This window comes from Megalops cyprinoides, chromosome 25, assembly GCF_013368585.1.
Source record: "Megalops cyprinoides isolate fMegCyp1 chromosome 25, fMegCyp1.pri, whole genome shotgun sequence".
In the NCBI taxonomy this organism is placed as follows: domain Eukaryota; kingdom Metazoa; phylum Chordata; class Actinopteri; order Elopiformes; family Megalopidae; genus Megalops; species Megalops cyprinoides.
In genome coordinates this window covers 8,704,045-8,728,423 of record NC_050607.1, presented here as the reverse complement: position 1 = coordinate 8,728,423, position 24,379 = coordinate 8,704,045, and the positions used below count along the sequence as shown (strand labels likewise).

The window sequence follows — 24,379 nt, the reverse complement described above, 5'->3', positions numbered from 1 at the left end:
AGACACTAGCAGTACAAAATGGTTGGGGGGGGGGGAGGGGGGACTGGGGGATAGGGGTGTCTGTCGACCTCTTTCCTGTATAAATGCCAATGTAAATATGCAACAACTATACTAAACTGAATTTCCAAATCAAACCAAGGAAAAGAAAACATAAGTGTAACAACCATCCAGCTGAATAAAGCCTTTCACCGTATGACCTGGCTGTGACTGGCGTTTTTCATTGCTTGCAAAGTCCACAGTGATGGTTAATACCTTCAATCCATCAGAGGTGTCGCGGAACGCTGTCAAAAAGAATGTTCGCATCAGACTGGCAGCGGGTCTAGGCAGAGGTCTACAGCGCCCTCTTGTGTCGAACACATGCAGTGGGCGCTTAAATGTGTCACACCGGTGAGGGACAATGTCCAGGTAGAGTCCATCGACAAGCAAAAACAAACAAGAAAGCTAAGTTTCCACGCTACTTAAGGCACACACGCAAATACATTGTCCGCCCGCAGCTGGCGTAATGCCTAAATGCACTAATGGATGTACACAACTTTCAACTTACACCGGAGACAATAGCAGAGTTTTCATAAGGGAAATGCAGTCGTTGAAGCATGTTCAGTTCGTCTTCAAGAGAATATGAATGTGCTCAGGTGTTTCTCGTCGTTTTTGCTGTGTAACTGTCAAGTTAATGTCGCCAATTCATTGTGGGGTTTTTTTGTCAATGCTGAAACATTGCCACCAGAGGGCGTTGCATTTCCGGACAAAATCATAGGAACTGACTGTTCCGCTGACCTCTCGAGAAAACGAATGACAAGTGGTCGTCCGGAGTGAAACATAACCTTGAATCACGTCAGCCACTTTCCTTTTGGTGGTGCAGGGCCTGTGGTTTTGTTGTGAAATTAAATTAATACAAATACTCGTTTCACTGGTAAAAGCAAGAAATGGCCATTAAACGAAACCCCGCAAATTTACCGATTTTATTCACATTTAAATTTATTCGTTAGACGCTTTTATCCAAAGCGACTTAGAAGTGACCGTCGTGGCTTGCCTTTGTCTCCAGAGGAGTAGGTATGACGCACTTCTTGCATTTCGTAATTCTAAAGCAGGACATTGTGTGCCGTACAGATTATAACTATTATATTAAAATAAAGGGGGGTGAGAGTGGTTTTGTGGATAGATACAGCGTCTCTGGTTGTGTCCCCGGCGAATGCATTGTGTGTAATGCTTTGCCCACCTGGTCCTTGCTTTTGCTCCATCACTCAACCAATACCGAAAAATCTTCACAAACTTAAAAACACCTTACCGTTCCCTGTGGAGATTTCCCAGTCCCGGGCAGAAAGGCGAGCCGCTGTGTACATGTGTATGGAGTGGCGGGGAGGAAGGTGGCTAAAATGAGCTCACCTGTCCGTTGTCCTCAGCCGTGAAGCTGCCAAACAGCATCCCCTCGTGCAGAGCCCCACCCCTCATGCCATAAGGTGAAAGTAAAGATATTCACGCTTTTACGGTATCAGTAACTTCCCACACAATGCCGTGCTCACAGAAAGCACACAAGACCAAAACCTGTAAGCAAACTTCCTATTGGTGCAACAGTAGGTTCATGATCATCATTCATCTTTGGTGCTCACTTCTGGAGTTTGTTGCACAATTTTCTGAATGTGTTGCAAAATACTATCATTTATATGGCCACAGCTCTATAGCATATGTGTAAACAGAGAAAAGGTCATTAGACCCTGTATTTGGTTTCTTTTGCAGTTCATGTGATGGAATATTCCTCCAACTACCTTTAACCTGGAAGTCAAGGGCCCAGCATCACCTCAGATTACATCAGAACTTGGTCAGCATGGAGCTGCATCCAGACAGAGGCACACCACACGCACTGTGGTATAAAACTGACATTACTGTGTTTTAATGAACAATGAAAATATCAACCAGTGCAGTGTCTGTGAGTCTCTCTTCCACACACACAAACAATAAAAAAGACAAAAATAATATAGAATATTCCAGAAGAGAAAATAAAAAATAGTGCTACTGTCACAGAGAGGTTGAGCTTTGTGAAGAGAGAGCTCATATTTACAAACCATATTCCAAAATGTGATGGGAGCCAACTGTACAAGCATAGAAAAGAAAAGAAGCAACTATTTACAGGCTTTTAAGCATCTATACATTAAATTACACTTTCTACAAATAACCATTAAAATCCAAAAATAAACTGCTAACATCCTACCTATAGGTAAGTCCTCACTCAGGCAACTTCCAAAGCCATGTGGCCATTCACTTATGTTCACTTTCCTTTCTCTCCATCTCTCTCACTCACACACACACACACACACACACACACACACACACACACACAGTACAGACTCCTGGGGCAGTGAAGGAGACTCCCAGAAGCAATTTTCTCTCTGAATACATCGGTGCTCAGATTCCGTTACAAATGGGAATAAAAAAAATAATAATTCTGTATTTCATTTGTACAAAAAGCTTTTTTTTCCCTTCGATAAAATGAGCCACTAAATTAAACAGTAAAATGTAGGAAAAACGTCTCAGACACAGAGAGAAGTGGAAGGTGGAATGTACACTGACAGACAGTGGGGGGGCTGTTAGACAGACGGACAGACAGACAGGCACGGCTTTCAGCCACAGGAGGGTGAAATAAGTGAAACGGAAAGACATTTCCCAGGTGGACGATGCCAGCGAGAGGGTGATGAGCACCGGGATTCATGGGCATTTCATAGAAAGTCTCTGTACAAGATTGTTTTAGTCTTTTATCTTCTTTTGTCCTTAAAAAGTACCCTTGTTTGCGCTTCCATTGGCTGTATGTTCAGAACACCCCTACTTTCTGTGGAGTCCACTGGGGTGGGATTCAGTGCCACCCCGAGCTCAGGTACCCCGACGGGTGGAATGGGGCAGAGGATGGAGGGGCTCCCCGGGGTCCACTGGGTAGCTGAGGAGGCATGGCCTGTGACTGTGTGGGTGGAGTCTGCTGGGGAGGGGGCGGGGGCGGGGGCACGCCCTGCGGCCGGGACTGGAAGGTGGAGGGGGGCGCGGGGGTGTTGCTGGAGGCTCCCGTGTGTAGCAGCGGCGTCTGGAACCCCCCCAGGTTTGGGAAGTGGTGCGTGGCCTGCAGTGGGGAGGTGGTGGAGGGAGCTGGTGGGGGAGGCGGGGGTGGGGGGGGTGGGGCCTGCTGCAGGGACAGGAGATTGGAGCTGCTGGGCTGAGGCTGGGGGGTCTGGCCTTGGGGAGGGGGAGGTGGGGGTGGGGGTGCAGAGCCCAGCAGGAGCTGGTGCTGCTGTATGGGTGGGGGCAAGGTGACATGCAGCAGAGAGGGGGCGGGCTGTGGGTGTGGGGGTGGGGGAGGAGGAGGGGGCGGGGCTTCTGAGTTCTGATAGTGGAGGGCGTGGTGAGTCTGTATTAGGGGCTGGGAGACAGGGGGAAAGGGGGACACCCCCACAGGCTTGTACCCTGGGTAGAGGCCCGCAGGGGCTGCCGTCTGCCCAGGGAAGTACCCCGCAGATGCAGGGGGCGCAGGTGGGGGTGGCGGAGGGGGTGGGGGAGCACTCTGGGGACTGTACTGGGAGAAGGAGGTTGGGCCTGGTGAAGCCTGGGGCTGGAGTTGGGGCTGTGGCTGGACAGAGTGGAAGGATCTCTGGCCACGGTACGGAGAGCCCTGGGGCTGGGTCTGGGGGGAGGGGCCAGCGTACAGGGTCCCGCACTGCAGCTTGGTGGGGGTCAGGGGGGCTTTGCAGGCCTGCTGGACCGAGGGTGACAGACAGGGGGCTCCACTCTCACTGTCCTCTTCTTTCACAGGCCGAGAGACTGCCGGGGGGGGCACACTGGGGCCAGGAGAGCACGGCTGAGAGCAAGAGAGAGAATATTTATTATCTACTGGTCATCCATGTAGAAGAAGTGATTACATTAAAGGCTTTTTACACTGAATGCGGTGCATACTGTAGTACAGGGCTGAGAACTATAGTGCAGTAGTGAGTACTGTAATGTAGTGTGTACTATAATGCATACTGAACTGTGTACTGCAGTGCTGCAGTGTGTATTGTTAAAGTTGCACTGAATAAGAGCGTCTGCTAAGTGACAGTAATGTAGTATATGTCCTGTAGTACAGTGGTGTACACTGTAATGCAGTCTCACCTTGTGTGAGGGGGAGTTCCTGCAGGTCTTGTGTGGGGTGGGAGAGGCACACTCCTTCACTCTGTCACCATCTGCCTCTCCTCCATCTGCAACACACAAACACCCATCTCTCCATTACATCCGCAGGAGACGTGTGTGGTGTGGTGTGGTGTGTGTGGTGCGTGTATGTGTTTATATGTACGTGTGTGGCGGCACGTGTCCCTGCTTCTGTGGTGTGCGTTCGCGTGCTCGACAGCGTACCTGTGTCCCTGTCTTTGTGATGGTCGCTCAGCAACAGGGCTCTATGGTAGCTGCGCTCTCTCGCCTGCTCTACTGACGTGGACGACGTCCTGCAACAGATATCACGGAGATCAACCCTCCGCCTGACCCATCAGCACACCATTCTTTCCCACACCCCAAACTGCTGTACCTGTACGTGTCCCCGGGCCACCCCAATCCTACCCGCTCTTCCCCACTGTGCAAGCCACTTCAAATAGACCCAGTCCTCCCCACGCTGCAAAAACCAGCCCAACCGCCCCCACACCACCCCACAGTTCCACTTTCATCTGCAGCCCTGCAGTGTTGCAGGAGTGGCTGTGTGTACCTACCACTGGCCCTCCCCACCCTGCCTCTCCCCCTGGGGCGGGGTCTCTGTGCCCTCACACGGCTGGGAGGTTTCACATGGCGGGCCGCTCCACTGGGCCGGGGGCTCTGGGGCCGTCTCTGAGGCAACGGGGCAGCCTTCCACAGCCGCACTGCACAGTCCGGCCAGAGGAGGCGCTGTGGGCACAGGGGAGCCGCACTCTGCCTTGGAGCCACTCCGCCTGGCCTCACGCTGTCGCTTCCTGTACTCCAGCAGAGACACCTGGGACCACAGAGAGATGGTCTGAGACAGTGTGCAGCGCTGATCCAGGATCAGTAGAGCCTGGACCAGTCATTAAAATCAAGTTAAGGCTGCCCACGATAACTGATCCAGATGCAGTGCCAGCTTTGGCCAGACAGCACAGTGCTAATGCATGGCTTTATCTAGACTGAGCACATCCACACTGCTCACCTTCTTTTTCTGAGGGGGGGTCTGCAAGTTTGCACCCCCTGCCTCTCCCGTTCCCTCCCCCGCCAGCAAGCAGGGGTAGTACAGCGCCCCCTCGCTGAAGGAGCTGGCTGCGGCATCCGGGCGGAAGGCCCCCAGCTCCAGCGTGTGGGAGGGGGTGAGGTCGCGCAGGTTGGAGTTGACTGGGGAGAAGGAGAGGGCACCCCTGTCCGGGCTCTTCATCCAGGGGGGGTAGGACACGGCGGGGGGGTCGGTGAGGGTGGAGTCAGCAGCGCTGTCTGGACCTGCCTCCCCCGCCTCGTCCCCGCCACACTCCTGGGGCTCTGGGCTCGCCACCCTGACCTCCTGCAGGGGTGTGTCCAGGGATGCATCTGCACTGGGCCTCTGCACCCGAGGGGAGGACAGCAGCGAGGGGGGGCGCTCCGCCTGGGAGGAGGAGGAGGAGGAGGAGGAGGAGGAGTCATTAGAGACACAAAGCTATATCATAGCACACTGCCTTTATGCATGCACATACACCTGCAACAGTACCAAACACTGATATGAAACACACGGCGAGTACTGAAGTACTGAAACAGCACACACAGAGACACACAGAGACACAATGGTGAGGATGATGACGGATGATAAACTAGTCCTTTCCTCACCTCTGCAGTGCTGGTTCTCTGACTCATCACAGGGGAACGTTCTGGAGAGGACTCGCTCTGAGGACACAGAGACACATGAGTCCTTACAATGAGTCACGTGTGTGTGTGTACATGTGTGTAGATTTGAGTGTGACTGCAATGTCACACGAAGTTTGTGTGTTCGTGTCTATGCATATGAGTGCTGGTGGCAGTGTGTCAGTGTGAGCATCGGTGTGTGTGTCAGCGAGTGTGTGCGCGGTCTGTGTGTGTCAGCGAGTGTGAGCATCGGTCTGTGTGTGTCAGCGAGTGTGAGCATCGGTCTGTGTGTGTCAGTGCATCTCTCTCTTCTTACCTCCGGCTGGGTGGGATGGGGCAGGGCTTGAGGGAGCTGTGTGGGGGTGGAGGGGGAGGGGTCAGTGCCCTGGTCCTCAGAGCGGGGGTGGGGGGTGCCGGGCGTGTCTGGGAGGTCAGTGCGTGTGGGCGTGGCACAGGGTGAGCCGTAGGGGGTGGAGCCTTCTGACATACAGGAGTCCAGAGGGCAAAGCCGGCGCTTCTTCAAAGGAGCGGGCAGCTCTGCAATAGAGACCAGTACGGTTACACACGCAAATACACATACTAAACACATACAAACTCACACACACATTCTCACATCCCCACACACACATATACACGGACACATTCTTACATTGTCACACACATATACACACTCTCTCACAGGCAGCTGAGCTGTACACACCTGGTAAGGCCGGTAAAGCTGGTGAGGAGCAGCTGCCGTTTAGGGGGAGGGGACTGTCGGAATCCCCGTTAATGGGGGGGCTGAGGGGCCCCTCACTGGGCAGCATGAAGGTGGGGCGTCTAGGGGAGCTCTCCTCCTCCAGAGCCTGCTTCAGCCAGCGCTGCAGAGAGGGGAGGGCAGGCTTACAAACGGGCTCACAAGAGAGATTCACAGAGTACAGACTCGGAGAGCCCACTCACACAGTGCCACGGAGACTCAGAGAGGGCCACAGAGATTCAGAGAGGGCCACAGAGATTCAGAGAGGGCCACAGAGATTCAGAGAGGACCGCAGATTAAGGGACATGCTGTTTTTGAGGCCCCACCTTCTTGCAGGAGCCGGAGGTGGGCGGGGTCTCTGGAAGCTCGCGGGACCGGCGTCGGCTGATTGGCACGCCAGGCACGGTGGGGCTGCGATTGGTCAGGAAGGGCGAGGAGAAGCGGACATAGTGTTTGGGCGTGCTGTAAACGTGCGGGCTGCACACCAGACCCGGCAGGGCGTTCAGCTGGGTGGCCAGAACCTCGGGGTCAGAGCTGATCCGCAGGGGGCGCTCTGGAGTGGGCTCAGGGGTGTGCACCGCACGATCCTGCTTCTCTCCCATCCACTCGCTCATCAAGTGCTGCAGCAGAACGACAGAGAGGAATCTCATAGGCCTGCTCAGTGTCTCACCCACAGCCAGAAATTCAGAGAAGTATCTGAAAATGAACCTCAGGGCAAGTGTTCAGTTGGACAGAAAATTTCCAATGTAGCGAACGGCTGTTTCAAGGCTGCTGAAATGACTGTTCTGTCAGACCGAACTGTTTCCTTGCGTTTGCTTGCCTCAGTGTAAAGCTGTAAGACAGGGTCGTACCTTTTTGGTTTTGGGGTATCTGTGTGCGGAGCGGCAGGGGGGCGCGGGGGAGCTGCTGTGGGGCGGGGTGGCGTCGGGGGGGTTAGGCGGCAGCGGCTCGGGCTCGGGCGGGGCGGGCGGCTCGTTCTCGGGCGGCTCCGGGCACTCCCCGGGCGACGCGGGCGGCAGGTCGGAGCAGGTGCTGATGGTCCTGGCGCGCCGGCGCTGCTGGCCGATGTGCGTGCGGCTGCGGGAGAGGCTCTTCCTCTGCTTCGAGCGGCTCACCTTCGCCACCACCGCCTTCACACCCACCTCCTCCTTCACCACGTCCAGCAGCGGCTGCAACGGACACACAGAGACCGTGAGAGTGAGAGAGACAGTGAGTGTGTGTGTGCCAGCGTGTGTGTTTGAGAATGTGTGAAGGAGAGAGAAAGAGTGTCAGAGAGAGAGAGTGTGTGTGTGTTGAGACAGTGAGTGTGTGTGTGTGTGTGTGTGTGTGTGTGTGTGAGTGAGACAGTGAGTGTGTGTGTGTGTGTGTGTGCCTGTTGAGACAGTGAGTGTGTGTGCGTGTGTGTGTGTGTGCGTTTGTGTGTGTGTGAGTGAGACAGGGAGTGTGTGCAAGAGAGAGACATCGAGTGTGTGTGAGAATGTGTATGACAGACAGGGCTGAGTGTGTGTGGGGTACCTGCAGCAGGGCAGGGGCCTCGGTTTCGGGCGTGGCCGGCGGCTCCTCTTTGATGTCGGCCTTGGTGCCGCTCCTCTCCAGGGCCTGCTCCCTGCGCTTCTCCCTCTTCTCCATGCGGGCGAAGGCCTGAAGGATGGCCTCCATCTTCCTCTCCTCGCGTGTCTGCAGGCAAGCACAGCGTCAGCACTGCCCCGCCCACACGCACAGCACGCAGGCACAGCATCAGCACTGCCCCGCCCACATGCAGGCACAGCGTCAGCACTGCCCCGCCCACACGTACAGCACGCAGGCAAACAAGCAGACGCAGCAGCGCAGCAATACAAGCGAAAGTCATCTGGGTGACCACCAGGGGGAGATCAAGAGCCAATCACAGACCCACACCCTTCCTCATCACAACATTGGCAAAGTCACAACCCTGAGGAGAATAAGCTGATCTAAGACCCGTTTTGCTGTACTGTCATATCTGACTACACAAGGCTTTCCTCCTCCCAACGACCCTCACAGACCTGTCAATAACAGCTAGTCCTGGCTCAAAAATCTCAGAGCAATCCATCCTACAGTCACCAGCAAACCACTCAGAACATATCACTGCACTGCACAGCCAGCCAAAAGCAACTGTCAGGCCCAGAACATTTGCTGTGTCCTGACCCTGCTGAATATCCCCTAAGTGAATACACATACCCACAGATGGGACAGGAGGAGCGCCACCCAGACACAAGGTGTGCTGGGACAGCCTGCTTTTCTCAATGGAAAGAAGCTATCTTTAATCGCCACACTGACTGAGGTGACACTTTCACTGCTGAGCAAGTACTGTGTGCTTGTTCAGTTAGTGTATAGATCCCCAAATCAGACGGACATTTCACTGACTGATTCCCTCCAACGCCACCCAATCAGCACCCAGGATCAATCAGGCCCTGGCAACCCAATCCAGCCACAGATTCTCACTCAGACACTATCCTCAGCATTCTGCATATCGTTGGCTCACAGCATCTAAAGACAGCTAACAATATCAGTTTAAAGACTACATGTGTGTGTGTGCATATTTGTGAGTTTGTAAGTATGCATGTGTGTATGTTTGTACATGTGAGCGTGTGTATGTACGTGCGTGGGTTTATTTCTACAGTGAATAAGAGCCAGACGCCTGCGAGATTTCAAATGGTGAAGTGTGTCAGAGATCATGAAGAAACAAGGTATCTGTATAAATAAGAGAAAACGAGTAAAGAAACTCAAAGCCAGCACTCTGGAAGGCCTACAGCCTAGGGAGAGAGAGGGAGCAAGTAGGCGGGGGGGGGGAGGGGGTTGAGGGACAGAGAGAGTGACAGACTGAGTTGTTAGCAACTTCTGAGGAGGTAGAGGAGGAGGAAGCTGGGGAGGTGGGGTAGGTGGCTGGGACCCCAGGGTGCTAAGGTGTCATTGCGACAGGAGCAGAGACAGCAGCTGGAGTGGCATTAGCGGCTGATAGGGGGACCATAGGGGCCCGCAGGGGGCAGGGAGGAAGGGGGGGGTCACCCACACCAGCACTGCACGCTACAGCCTGATACACTTACCATCTTCCTCCTCCTCTCGGCAATCTGCTCCTCTGACTCCATCTCTACTTCATTGCTAACGGAGGTTTTCTCTTCAATATCCTCAATTAACTCAGGCTCCTGGAAGAGGGGGGGAGAGGCGCTTTATGACGGCACTGCTGCGTGTCTGAGTACAGACTGGAAGGGGAGAACGAGGGGGCAGTGTGACTGGGCAATGCTGGGTCAGTGCTCGGGTGCTCAGACGCTGCCGTCGCCGGTTGGAGTGATGGGAACAGCTGGTGTGCAGTCCTGGCTGTAACACTGACAGAGACTGCGTGCGATCCGTATTAGGGTCCCTGTTAAGTTAGGCTTTGCATGCCGTCATATAAAGTCAGGGCTGGTGTGCGGTCAGTATTAAGTAAGGGGTTTGTGCAGTCCGTGTCAAAGGTATGGCTTTTGTGTAGTCCATGATGAAGGTGTGTGGTCTGGGTAAGAGAGGGAAGCTTGTATACATGTCTGTGGGAATTCAGTTAACACAACACGCTCCTCCATAAACACTCGTATTTCACTTTCTGCCTCTGACCGTGTGTGTGGCAGTGTGCCTCTTGCAGCTGCAGACCACGTGCACCAGGTAATGGATCAAATCCTCTCTCCTGCCTCCAAAAGGCTGGCAAACACATCTGCATAAAACAATCCACCTGAACCCAGAGGTACCAGCCCTCCTGACAGCTAGCAATGCTTTCTGTCTGCCTCCTACACAAGGTCTGAACACAGCATAAACACCAGAGAAACCATGGCTGAGCGAAAGAGGAACAGAGAGAGAGAAAACCAGAGACGGGAAAACCAGAGAGTGCAGCCAAAGCCACAGAAACACCAGCCTGCACTCAGAGGCACCACCAGGGGGCTGCACTGTCCTATTAAGTGCTGAGCATCTCTCACCATGGCAACAGCAGACTGGGGATCAAACGACCTCAGGCACCAAAATTCTAGATGATTTATGCAAGGGCATCTCCGTCCACTCAGAATGTTACCTGTCTTTAATGTTATGATGCAGCAACCTTGGCGTGAAGGTATACAAAATGGATCAAACTTGGAGCGTTTCCCGCCTTCTAACATGAAGCAAGGGAAGTGACACTAACGTGGTGCGTGGAGGTGACATGACGATGATGACAATGATGAGGGACAGGTGGTATCAAACAAGCCATTGGGCCATCCGAAAGTCAGGAGATATTTTTGGAAAGGTACCGCAGAGAATTTCACTCCAAAATCAAACAGCAACCACCACAGGGAGAGGTGTCGAGAGCGAGAACAGACCAGTGTGTGATGGAGTGACAACAGGACAAGTATTCAGCGGTAGAGTGACAGACAGGTTTGCGTAGCAATTCATAATGTTACCCCCCCCGTCCCTTGATTCCTCCACTCAGAATGAACCCTACCCATCATGCCCCAGAGATGTGAGTGAGTGGGAAGAGGAGCAGGGTGAACTTAATGCTCTCTCCCTCACCTGCACTCAGATGGATACACTTGATGGGGGGGGGAGAGGGGGGGACAGGTGAACCTGGTTGTTAGAGAGACAGAGAGAGGGGGGACAGGTGTACCTGTTTGTTGGAGAGACAGAGAGAGGGGGAGAGGTGTACCTGGTTGTTGGAGATGGACAGGCGGAGTGGGGACAGCTTCCTCTGCTTGTTGTCAGTGATGGCCTTGCTCTTGGTGCTGGCGATGCTGTTGTCACAGTCCAGAGTGATGTTCTGGTTCTGGGCCCCCTCGCTCTCCCGGGGTGGGTCCCTGTCCTTGCGGGCCCGCCGGCGCCGGGTGTCATTCTCAGTGGGCTCCGAGTTGTGCTTGAGGACCGGACACTGCGGGTTCCCCTTCAGACACGCGCAGTCTACCTTATACTGACTGCACACACACGAGAGAGAGAGAGAGAGAGAGAGAGAGAGAGAGAGCTCAGTCTTATGCTGATTGCATACACAGGAGAGAGAGCGACATCTGCACTGCACAATCTGACCACACAACTGGCCATCTCCACATCAAACACTGCATCACACACACTGTGCTCACTGCGTGTTGTGTGTGTCATCCTTGTGCTCACCAGCTGCCATAGTCGTAGTCGAAGCCGATGGTGATCTCACTGCCTTTGCTGATGGGCTTTACCGAGTAGATGTAGAGGTGCAGTGTGCCATCCTCGATCACATGCCGCACCTGACAAAGAGGGACAGGGACAGGTGAGTCACCTGTCCTCGGGCTGCGCATGTGACAGTGGCTCTGCAGCCGCGTGATTGGACGCTCACCTCTGCGTTGGGCGTGCAGGAGCGGCGGATGAAGCGGGCCTCGTTCCCGAAACTGCGGGCGTCGACACACACCTCCAGTCCGTGGAAGTTGGAGTAGAACAGCACGAACGGGTACGGCCTGAGGGGGAAGGGGGGGCACACACATCCAGGGTGAGGATACAGAAAACATGGCAGTCCCACCACACACATATCACTGCTCACACTCACAGACCCTCAGAGACACACTGACAGGTCCAGGAAGCTGGACCTCACCTCTTGAAGAAGAAGCCGTTGGCCTCAAACTGCTGCCGCAACATGAACTTCCCCCTGTACTCCATGATGAGGGAGTCTGGAGACAGGTCACACCCAGCTCGGAGGGTCCTCTTATTCTTCTGCACCAGAGTCTGCAAGACACAGAAGATGAGAGTGAGTGTGTGTATGTACACCCACATACATATAAAACACATGACCGTACACACACATATGTACAGGCAGACACTCACCTCTACAGGTGGTTTAAACGCAGCGGTGTGGCTGTTGTAGGCAGGGCTCTTGGTGTCTCTCAGCAGTAGCTGGATGTCTTCGCTGTACTGGTTGCTGCTGGCCTCCTCGTAGCGCTCCATCCAGGCCTTCATCTTATTCTCCCACAGGGAAGGGGGGTGGCTGGGGTCCAGCTCTGGGGCAGAGCCCTGGCAAAGAGAAGGGGAGGGGGGGTCACAAACAGGCTCCTCTCAGTCTCTCCAGTCAATTTTACAGAAGGACGAATGAACACACTGCTAATAAGAGCTATTCATTTCACTTTCGAATGGCTGGGAATGGGCTCAACAGAAAGGTGACGGCATGTCTGAGTGTTGAGTGTCGTTGTGTGTGCATGTCATGCCCTACGCACCTTTACTCTGGAGGACTTCCTGGACCCCTCACGGAATGCCTGCAGGACAGACAGAGCAGTGAGCCAGCACAGTTACAGGGACAGACAGACAGAGGACAGGGGACAGAGGGCATAGGATACAGGGTATAGGGTATAGGGCACAGGATACAGGGTATAGGGGCAGACCTTCTTGGCTCGGGCGGGGCCGGTCACAGGTGCCGGCTCTTTGTCGCCGCTCTTCTTGCGCTTCTTGTCGGCCTGTTTGCTGGGAGTGCGCGTGGCCGTCAGCGTGATGCTGGTGGGCGTGTGCTGGAACGCTGTGTACAGCTCCAGCGGCACCTCATCCCCACTCTCTGTAGCGCTGGTGTCTCCGTCTGCAGCGCACACACACACACACACACACACACGCATGAACAAAAACACACACACACACAGGCTGGATATTCACCGCAGAAATTCAGATTTAAGGCCCTGCCCGAGTGTACGGCAGCAGCCTGCAGCCAGGTACAGGGCTCACCTGACATGCTCTCTCTCTTCCTGGTCTGCAGGGCGATGGCCCTGTCTCTGTCCAGGCTCCGCGGCTGGCAGCGCTCACACAGGTACGTCTCCGGTATGTGCTGCCTGTCGATCCCCATGCAGTCAATGTGCTGCCACACGCTGCAGAGAGAGAGGAGAAAGAGTGGTGACACCTACCACACACCGGACACAGACTACTGACACCTACCACACACCGACTACTGACACCTACCACACACCGCACACAGACTACTGACACCTACCACACACTGCAGAGAGAGAGAGGAGAGTGTCCTCACCTGCACTTGTCGCAGCAGATCATGTATCCGTCGTCATGGGTGAAGCCGCAGATGCAGCGGGTGATGTCGGCACCGTAGCTGCTGTCCTCCGAGGTGCTGAGCGTGGTGCCGCGGGACGCCTCGTCCTGGGCCGCCGGCACGAACAGCCCCTCCCCCGGCCGGATCAGCACCGCCGGCGGGGGCGAGGCAGGCGGTGTGGGCGGTGGCCGCGCCCCATAGTTGTGGTCCTGAGGAGGAGGAGCTAGGGTTACCGGGGAGGGCAAGCTGAAGCATAAGGGGGAGTGGCTTGCATGTAGGCCGGATACTCACAGCGTACGGGAGGCCGATGTAGCTGTGAGAGTGATGGGAGCTGCTGCTGTACAGCTGGTGCGGGTAGCTGGACTTCTCCACTACCACAGGGCTCGCCTCCACAGACTCGGGTCTGCTGGACACACAGACACAGACCCCTACATTAGCTGTGTGACAGCCTTCAGGCCTGCTCAATGAAACCTACCCTGCACTGATGATGAACAGCAAACCTTACCCGCATTCAAAAACTTCAAGGAAGCTGAGACACACAATTATCTTACAATGACAGGACACGCTGCTACTGAAGTTACAGAGGCGCTAAAAGGAAACACGAGGCTGAAAAATGATTCCTCTTTAAACACACTCATCCTGGATGGTCTAGACAAATTCATTCATGAAATGGGATTTTTAAAGGTAATAAGAGACAGAGAAATACAGAAAGAGCGAGAAAGAGAGAATTCTGGAGATCACACACTCTCTCGCACGCCTCCTTCACTGGATAACAGCAGGGGGAGTGCACGCACGTGTACACACACACGCGTGCACGCGCGCACACACGCGCACACACGAGCACAAAAACAAACACAGCAGTAACACTACAGGTCTGACAGGTAAAACCAGCCACTGGTCATACAGCCTTTCCACTCCATTCAAAGACGCTGCTTCAGACCGGAACGTTCTGCTGCAGCTGTGATCAGAGAGGTGAACACTCAAAAACAGCACACCAGTAACATGCAGACTGAAGGGAGCAGAAGTAGTGTGCTCTCTGACAAAAGCACCAGAGAACACACTGTTTCAGATGAAGACACAATGAGCCCACACTGCGGGGTTAAGGCTGTTCCACACGCAGCCTCAGCAGGATAAGGCACAGACTGAAAATGTATATCATCCTTTCATAATAATGGATAGCAGCGCTGCCGTTCATGTGAATCCTAAACCCACTGCTTTGACAGCCTGAGGCACATTTTGTGAGTCTGAGAGAGTGATACTGAAAGCATGAGAGAGGCAGAGAGATGCAGACACAGGGGATGCGGTCAGAAACAGACATACAGACAACAGTGACTGTCACCGCACGCACTCCCCCCCCAAACACACACACACACACAGCTCATAAACCGTCTCAAACTCCCTCACACACACTGCTCAAACTCACACACAGCAAGCCAGAAATCACAGGGGCTGAAACTAGGAGCACATTCAATAGCCAGGATACCCCATCAGCAGCACAGACACACCGCATGGCCTTCCTCTCTATCCAACCCTCCAGCAGGGGACAGCCTGATAACCAACGCCAGCTTACATCCTCAGCTCTGTATGGTACACTGACACAGCGTCACTGCAGGAGATTACAAACCCATACGGAGCACATCTCCACAGCCAACTGCACCGAGAGCAGGCAAACACACACACACACGCGCACACATGTACACACACAAACGCAAAAGCACTCCTGGGCTCTACAGTACAGTACCTCTCCGTCTCTCCCTTTCTCTCCCTCGTGGCTGCTCTCCTGTCAGTGCTCTAACACACTTCCTGCTTGTTTTGGCGCTCTTATCGGAGCTCTTGCAAAGTGAAAGTGAAACGACCAGGCGCCGCCCAGACCACGGGCATGATGGGTACAGTGTTTTACACCGAACAGTGCCTACATTCGAAGTTCCATGCTATAACTGAAGTGACTATTTATGCCATATTGTTTTGGTTTGGTCTGTATTTAAAAAGACAGAGGGACAGGAGCAGTGAGGTCCATGTTAATCTTGTGAGTCAGAAATCACCAGAGCAAAAACAGAGGGACACATCACTATTTCTCTGCTACACAGGAACACACACACTCACAAACACACGCTCTCACGCTCACAAATGCTCACATGCACGCGCGCATGAGAGACAGGGAGAGAGAAGGTTGTTGCACTTCTGCAGGCAATGCCTCCACTCTGAAGTACTCCCACTTGCTGCCATGGCAACAGTGCTGCCGTCAGCACACACACTGTGCTCTACGTGTCAACACAGAAAACCAAAGACGCTCTCTCTCCTGACATATGCAAAATCTTTCAAACGCACGCACACACACACACACACACAGCAGGGCTAGTCATGTGACAGTGTCATTGAAAAGCAGACTGCTTCCAGCAGCAGGTGGGTCAGCTTCTTATTCTAAATCTGCAGACAGACCCAGCCTCAGCTGAAGAAGACAGACTAAAGCCTTAAAGGGATCACCACTAAAACCTTAAAGGGACAGCTGTGTGGGGCAAATTAAAATCTGAACCCAGGAAGGGCCACCTGTCAAGGGAGACAGGGACAGAGGGGAACTCTGCCTCCAGAGACAGACTCAGCCTCAACTACAGAGAGAGACAGAGAGTCAGCCTCAGCTACAGAGACACAGACTCAGCCTCAACTACAGAGAGAGATAGAGACTCAGCCTCAACTACAGAGAGAGACAGAGAGTCAGCCTCAACTACAGAGACACAGAGTCAGCCTCAACTACAGAGAGAGACAGAGAGTCAGCCTCAGCTACAGAGAGAGATAGAGACTCAGCCTCAACTACAGAGAGAGACAGAGAGTCAGCCTCAACTACAGAGAGAGACAGAGAGTCAGCCTCAACTACAGAGACACAGACTCAGCCTCAACTACAGAGAGAGACAGAGAGTCAGCCTCAACTACAGAGACACAGACTCAGCCTCAACTACAGAGAGAGACAGAGAGTCAGCCTCAACTACAGAGACACAGACTCAGCCTCAACTACAGAGAGAGACAGAGAGTCAGCCTCAACTACAGAGACACAGACTCAGCCTCAACTACAGAGAGAGACAGAGAGTCAGCCTCAACTACAGAGACACAGACTCAGCCTCAACTACAGAGAGAGACACAGAGTCAGCCTCAACTACAGAGACACAGACTCAGCCTCAACTACAGAGAGAGACACAGAGTCAGCCTCAACTACAGAGACACAGAGTCAGCCTCAGGTGTTTTTCAGTGTACTGGGACAAGTCTGTTTGCTATTCCCACAAAGCATTTTGAATTTGAAAGAGAGAACAGGAGACACAGAGCGAGTGAGAGCCAGGCGGGGACCAAGGAGGAGGACAGCGGGGTCAAGGGGCCAGGGATCACTCACTCCGAGCCTGCGGCCATGTCCAGGTACGAGGTGTCTTCTGTGTCCACCCCCACTGGGACGACTACGCTCATGACGTTGTCCTACAGAGTCCAGAGCAGGGAGGCATGCCAGCCACAGCACTCATTGCAGACATCTAAGTGCATCCACAAAGCCTGTGAACAGAGAGGGGGGGGGGGGCAGAGAGAGAGAGAGAAAGAGAGGTAGAGAGGGTTACAGGGAGATAAGGCAGAAAACGGAGAAAGAAAGAGAGAAGGAGGGAGACAGGGAGATGTGAGAGAAATGGAGGGAGGGGGAAAAAGAGAGGCACAGGAGAAAAAGGTGGTTAGCATTTAAATCCATGACACAGTCATTTAGAGCACTTTATCATGCTTCAGAGAATATGGTACACAGCTAAAAATATGCGTACAGCAGCAGAAAAACAAAACTGATGAACTGACGTCATGCACCGAGAGAGACTCTATCCTGGCGTGAACACTGCACTGTATCTCTGGCACTGTAAACAAGAACACAGTCTATACAAGACACACTACCAATGAATACTGCAACCTCACTGAGTGACCAGGGCTGAAAGACAGAAACGCTGACCGCCTAGAATAATGAACTGCGCCAAGGAGACCACCACACAGGAACAAGAATGCAGCATGTTAGAGTAACCATGATATCCACTAGAGGGAGCCAACCAGCACCAAGTCGGGGTTCCCATGAATGAAATGGGAAAAACAACATGATTGTATCCATTTTTCTTGGGAAAAAAAAAACTGTTCATTCAAAAAGTATGCAGGCATCCACTCACAAAATCCCTTTTTGTTCAATAATAACTAGAACAGTCACGAAACAGACACCACTGTTTCTCAAGGAAGCATCAGAGAGTAACACTTAAATTATTTTTTTGGATAGGAGAGGAGTTATAAGTACAGCCAAAGCTTACCAGTAAATAACATGTGCTACAGTGTGCTATCAGAATAGTGTAAACAGAAATATGTACATTTGTAAAACAAAAAAAACAAAAAACAGATTAATTAGATCTCTTTCCAACACACCACACACAGAAAGAGCTGCCAATCTGATACAGGAACTGTCAGTATTAAGAGTCACTGTGTGTGTGTGCACGTGCACATGTGCATGCGTACGTGATTGTGTGTTGTGTGTATGTGTGTGTGTGCGCAAGTTTGTGCATGTATGAGAGAGTGTGTGGGTTTGTGTGCACGCGCACGTACAGTGCATATGTGGTGTACGAGTGTGTTCTGTGTCTGGACCCTGCTCCTGCAGAAGGCTGGGCACAGGGCCTCTGCCCCACTGAGCCAGACTGCACCCTCCTGTCCCCACGCTGCTGGCCGGGCAATCCCACAATCCTCCACTGCTTCAGGTCACACAAGGTGAGTGCACAGCTCCAAGCACATCCTGCAGCTATACCTCTCTCCCAGCAGGGGGTGTGACAGGCAGAGGGAAGAGCCAAGCCTGGCCTCAAGCTTTTACTGTGCAGCACTGTGGCAGCATGATCAGGGACCTTGCCCCCTCACCAGGGGGTTGCAAGACTGAATCCTCAGAGGAACACAGCCGTACCTAGTCTGCCTTCCCTTAGAGACTTGCCCAGATGTATGAGTAGTGCCGTATTTCAAGTGCAAGTTACCCAGATAACAGCATCTGCAGACAAACAAAAATAAAAACTATCTGAAGCCTCTTTGACTTGTACGCTACACATAACCGTCAGGGCTATAGGCTTTCTCCGACACCACACAGGGAGATAATGATTAACAGACCACAAGATAAAGACTACAAACACATACAACCCGCAACATACGATACGGCAGAGAGTGTCCACCGCCCAGCACCAGCACACAATGATGGCCTCGAGCCAGCACTGCCAGCTGAGAGACAGAGAGATCTGGCCTGAAACTCAACCCCGCAGCACATGGCGAGTGTGTGTGTGTGTGTGTGTGTGTGTGTGTGTGTGTGTGTGTGTGTGTGTGTGTGTGTGTGTGTGTGTGTGCGCATGCGCAAACAACCAGGCCAGGCCTCTACAGAGTGGGATTTGGGACAGCGTGAATGGAGAGCTGCGAGACGGTAATTAGGTTATGTGCCCAGCAGGGGGGGCTCTGCCACAGTAAATTGATTTGCTTCCATGACGGCGTATGGACTCCACTCTCCCCCCCCCCCCCCCCCCCCAGGCCCCAGTGCACTGATCCTCCTGAGGAGACAGTTTAGAGGGAGTGACCGTCGCAGAGCGTCCCCTGGCTGACAGAACCTGCGTCACAGGGAGCAGGTGTGGCACCCCAAGCCTCAACAATCACCTGGGCGAGAGAGCAGCCAATGAGAGAGGATCACAGACCACTGTCAAACTTACAAAAGGAACAGGAGGTACATCCTTGAAGGCTTCTGACTTGATACAGCACGCCTTGCTTATCTCAGCCAGTCAAAATGGACATCCTTCCCAAGCCAGGAGGAGAGCGACCCTCTGATGCAGACGGCATCCCCACACTCAGGTCAGACTCCATTCAGGTCTGTCGCAGCTGGGGCGGCTGCACAGTGTCACAACATAAAAGCGAAATCTTGTTACTGCTCCCCGGACCCACATCCCAAACCCATTTAAAAACATGCATGTACAGACTATGAGTGAAAGTCCTTCAACAGCTGTGTGTGTGTGTGTGTGTGTGTGTGTGTGTGTGTGTGTGTTTTGCAATGCGGGCTTTAACAGCACCAGTGCTGACAGATGTGTTTATGAAAATGTACACCTGGTGCGCGCCTGCATGCCAACAAAATAGGAACACAGAGCCATGCATGCGATAGTTACAAACTCCTGGCCCATATTATTTGTTTCATACATCACTTTGACACAGAACAAGAAAAAAGCAAAAAACAGTGAAAGGGGAGAGGCTGTAACCATCTGTGTCACCCCACACTGTCCTGCACTGTTACACACCTGCCTCTCACTCACAGCAACAGTAACCACAGGGCACAAGGCCAGGGGGGAACCAATCAAACAGGCACCAGACTAATGGGGGACCAGTCAGACATGAGCAAGACAAGGGAGGGACCAATCAAACACGAGTCAGGCAGCAGCTACAGTATGTCCACTGTGTCTCACTGTGTCTCATAGGACAGGGCAAAAGACAGGAGCAGTGAGCAACGACTGTTGGTGCCATGGGGCGGGCCTGTCAGAAGCACAGAGGAAACAGGATGGCACCACGGTGGAGTGTTTAGGTAACTGAGTTCATAACCAGAAGGTTGCAGGTTCAGATTCAGTGAGGTGTACAGCTTTCGTGCCCTTCAGCCAGGTACCTCACCTGAATCATATGTACACATGGATAATATGTAAAAAAAAAAAAATGTGAGCTATGTCAATTGCCTTGGGGTAAGGACTTCTGCTGAGCAAATAATTAACACAATGTCTGCAGCTCTCTCAGGGGCCTGCAGTGAGGTGGATGGATGCGGGCTGTTCTCAGCTGCTTCCGACAGCACGGACTACCTCTCATTAGCATCAGGGCACAGCTGCTATTCACTGTCCTACCAAGGACATCAGTGCTAGCTGCAGTCCACTGTGCAGACACTGAACACTGTCCACACTGCCCTGACTCCACCACTGCTAGCTGCAGTCAGCTGCGCAGACACCATCCACAACGCCCTGACCGAGGGCCCTGGGTCCATCACTGCTAGCTGCAGTCGGCTGCGCAGACACTGGTCCATGCTGCCTTGACTCCAATACTTCTGCAAGAACAATAAAACACCCACTGTCTTTATTTTTATGTATTTATTTATGAACATCATTTTCTTCTGGTTATTATTTCACATTGTTTTCTGAAGACACGAATCTACTCTGAGTCTGGGTGAGGCTGGGGAAGGGAGTTCTTTGTCTAAGGTGTCCAATAAGCTGCTGTTTAACAGAAATGACCCTCTCCTAGTGGCCCAGTCTCATGCACACATACTTACACACACCCACCCTGCCAATCATTCAGGTCACAAGGCCATTTAGACAAGCCTCGCCAAGAATGAAGTTATTTTCACTCAAACGCCATTCGGTTAGACCATTTCTCCCTGTTGACCCATGACACTTGCTATTAATTGAACCAGAACAGAGAACTGCTCAGCAATGCCCTCAAAGTGAGGATGTTACTAGAGCCAGTAGAGAAACAGACTAACTTCTAACCACAGCATGCTCAGTTTTACCCATACACCACGCCTTCCAAGATGACCATTATGGTAAAAGACTTCTCACCCTGTCAGTCATAACAACCATCTATCACTGACAAGGCACCAACAGTCTATGGTACCCTTAATGTTTTCTGAGCACTGGGCACACAGTTCTAATCATTCATCATCCATGTATACAAGCGAACCAAAGACACCGCCACACTGCCACTTCCGGTTTAAGGGTTGCTGAAAGTCTCGTTTTTTGGCTGTGGTATTTGGCCATTTCAAGACTGCAACTGAGATTTGAGAGACAGAGAAAAGACTGGGGACGCCAATAAATCCTACACTGTTATTTCCACAAAGTCCAGCATCCTTTTATGTAACTCCACTTTGACAAGCTGCCAAAACAACAGCCAAGTTAGGCTTACTGAAATAAACCTGTGCCAACATCATACAAACATGCCCCTGCGCCTGAGATCCCCATCCATAGGGTATTTGTGTTGCAGAGATGAAGCAAATCAGACGCAGCTATTTATCAAATCAAACTGTTAGTATCTCCAATAGCGTTCAAGAACATACCACTACACTGAGCTGAATAACAATAAGGGAATAACAATATCTCTCTGACACTTACAATGCAAATTGAAATGTAACAAGTCTTACACCTTTAACTGTGTCAGGGTATCAATAGGGCAGTATCTTACACGGCTCACGTCATATCACTACAATTTTCCATTTCAGTAATTTCTCATGTAACCCTAGATAACTATCTTGTTTTCGGTTGTAATTTAGATTAATGTTACTACGAATATTAATGTAAATGTACTGGTAAAAAATTGAAGATGAACAGACACGGTGAATATATCCGAAGGGGGGCGGTACCCTGGTTGAATAACACTCGCCCTGGCAGGCTAAGCTACATATTTGGATTTCAAATGCTATCCGGCATGTTAGTTCACAGTATGCTAACTACATGTCTCTTTAAAAAATAAAAATAAAAAAAAACGATGGGCCTAATTTTGCGTGTTCGACTAAATACAGGACGTGGTCAGCCACGTATGCTGGGAAAAAAAACGCAAAAATCTGATATTTCTATGTAGCAGAACATATATGATCATATGGTCTTTTGCAGGTCGCTGGCGCTGTGTGGTTGCGCTGCAGAGGGATCGGCCGGTAGGGGTGCGGGGGGATGAACTGGTTTAGTCTCCACATATAAGCTCAGGCCGCCATCTTTACAACGCTTTCATGGGGACGGCCAGGAGACCTCGGCGCAAGAGGAAAAGCGATCGGAAAACAAATCCATTCATCACTACGGAAGATCGTGTTTTGAGTAACCGCCAGACAACCCCAGTTCATTTATCGTCGTCGGTGCCTGTTTTTTTTGCCAGAAAATACGCGGGGAATAAGACATAAAACGACATTAGGTAGTTCATCTGCTAGCGACTTGGCTAGCCTCGCTGACATCAAATAGCTCCGGAATTGGGCAGGGTGAAACCGTCGTTACGAGATGCTTTAAGACAGGACGTAGCTAGCAAGCTAACATTAATGTTTGTACATCGTTCGGAAAACAAAGTAGCAATGTATCTATTTTAAGTACAGACAAACAGGCTAGCTAGTTTAGTAGCGTTGCTAGTCAAATAGAGGCGCTAACGTTTAGGGAGAGATCGTGTTAATAAATACTTAGCTGGCTAATTCGCTAGCTGATAATTAACTAGCTAGCCTCGGTACTTCGCCAGAGAGGGGAAAGTCGCAGTATCACACCATTGTAACGCATGTGCCTGGGTATCAGTTTAATTCAACCACTTCGTAAACGTGCAGGTACATTGCAATGATATGCTACAACGGCTACAGTTTTCGTCGATTCTGTTTCTTTCAGCTCCGCACCCCTCCCCCACGTCTGCAGTAATACAGGCACATACTTTCTGAATCTAAATTAAGAACCCAACAGTTAAACGTGTTTTTGTAATAAACCCAACGGGGGAATCCCTCGGTCCCTGAGCTCATTCTCGGAACGCTTCTCGTTTAAGACGAGCTGGCCAAGGTTGCTAGGCTATCAGGCTACCTCGGCATCGTTGGCATCATTTTCATCACTATTTCAAAACGATCGCATGGACGTGAATCATTTCAAAGCGCAATCGGATTATCTCACCCTGTCTATGTCAGCTGAGACAGACGTGTGGTTTTGCTATAGCTCGCTAGTTAGCCAGCTTGCTAGACTCGCTATGTAAACAAAAGCCCTGTTGTGTTGACTTCTGCACACCTCCAACATATTTTAAAGTGAAATAAAGCTTGCAGTCACAGTTACAAGACTGAAGGTCAAAGGTAAGAGTATTCAGAGGTGCAAAGATAATAGCAGGTTACAAATGTCAGTGTAGGGACTAGCCATACTGTTTGAAATAAACAGTGCACAAGCTCATAGCTAGCTTGCTACGTCAAACACGAATGGGACGATTTAAAGAAACTGGGTCTTCGTCTCCTATTTTAGTAAAGCAAAAGAACGTGCATTTCCAATCGATCAGACAACGAGGTCACTGTTTTACGATATTTTTCGTTTAACTGGTCTTCCACAACCAGGCAGCATGAAGCTGTGCAACATCTAAATTGTAATGTGCTGTTACCCTCCTACTGACAGAACGGTACTCTTCCACTGCGTGTGCAACACATTAAAGGGCCATCATGCACCCCTAAAAGAGACGGAAAACTTAGAAAGTAACAGTAAACTAGCTAACACTGGCGTCAACTAAAGCAGCACTTTCAAATCCCCACAGCTTCCACGCTCCCTTGAGAACCACTTCACCAAGACAGGCAGCCTAGCTATGTAGTTGTAATTTGATGAGGTCTTCTAATGAAAACTACGTGGCACCGCAGCAAAGGGGGTTTAAATTCTCGTTTAAATAATAGAGTACTTTACTCACCGTTAAGGTCCAATGTAGGTACTGTGAATAAAGGAACAGGGGACCCGGGTGAGACCCCGCCGCCCGTGCCTCCACACAACCAAAACAATACTACTGTCTCCACTGCGGATCTTCAACAAAGGGGAAAATGTTACATTTAACGCTGTTCTCTCCCATGAAAAACTGTCCTGCGTCTTCTCTTGTTTTTGAACGCTATCCTGACTCCGTGGATTTTGAGTTTTGTCTGTTTAAAAGCCTGTAATTCCCTGCCCTCTCTATGGTGACTGTTGGAAACTAGATCCGCTCGGTCCTGTCTCTTTTCCCTTTGCAAAAATGGCGGCTCTGGCAGGACTGCCGTGACTCCGCCTCCCCCACGCCAGCCCCCCCTCTCGCTCCGAGCCCGGCCCCATACACCCTGCGGGGTTCACCCGCCCACG

At 51.8% G+C, this 24,379-nt stretch overlaps 1 protein-coding gene across 3 annotated transcripts; it reads right to left on the bottom strand.

Moving 5' to 3' along the window:
* Positions 1-2,475: 2,475 nt before the first annotated feature.
* Positions 2,476-24,379, bottom strand: LOC118771904 (inactive histone-lysine N-methyltransferase 2E-like). Of its 3 annotated transcripts, none has more exons than XM_036520054.1 (24): positions 23,964-24,379; positions 16,921-17,072; positions 13,833-13,947; positions 13,524-13,750; positions 13,226-13,365; positions 12,895-13,082; positions 12,730-12,768; positions 12,344-12,529; positions 12,114-12,244; positions 11,862-11,979; positions 11,663-11,772; positions 11,208-11,469; positions 9,613-9,711; positions 8,066-8,227; positions 7,402-7,719; positions 6,877-7,170; positions 6,515-6,674; positions 6,131-6,351; positions 5,800-5,856; positions 5,159-5,581; positions 4,713-4,969; positions 4,366-4,454; positions 4,126-4,211; positions 2,476-3,835 (listed from the first exon to the last, which is right to left on the bottom strand). In XM_036520054.1, the coding sequence occupies exons 2-24, from the start codon at positions 16,989-16,991 to the stop codon at positions 2,846-2,848; spliced, it is 4,743 nt and encodes a 1,580-aa protein (XP_036375947.1). In that variant the 5' UTR covers positions 16,992-17,072; positions 23,964-24,379; the 3' UTR covers positions 2,476-2,845. The 3 variants fall into 3 exon arrangements, with proteins under 3 accessions (XP_036375947.1, XP_036375948.1, XP_036375950.1); XM_036520055.1 differs by having other exon boundaries at positions 13,833-13,944; XM_036520057.1 differs by lacking the exon at positions 9,613-9,711.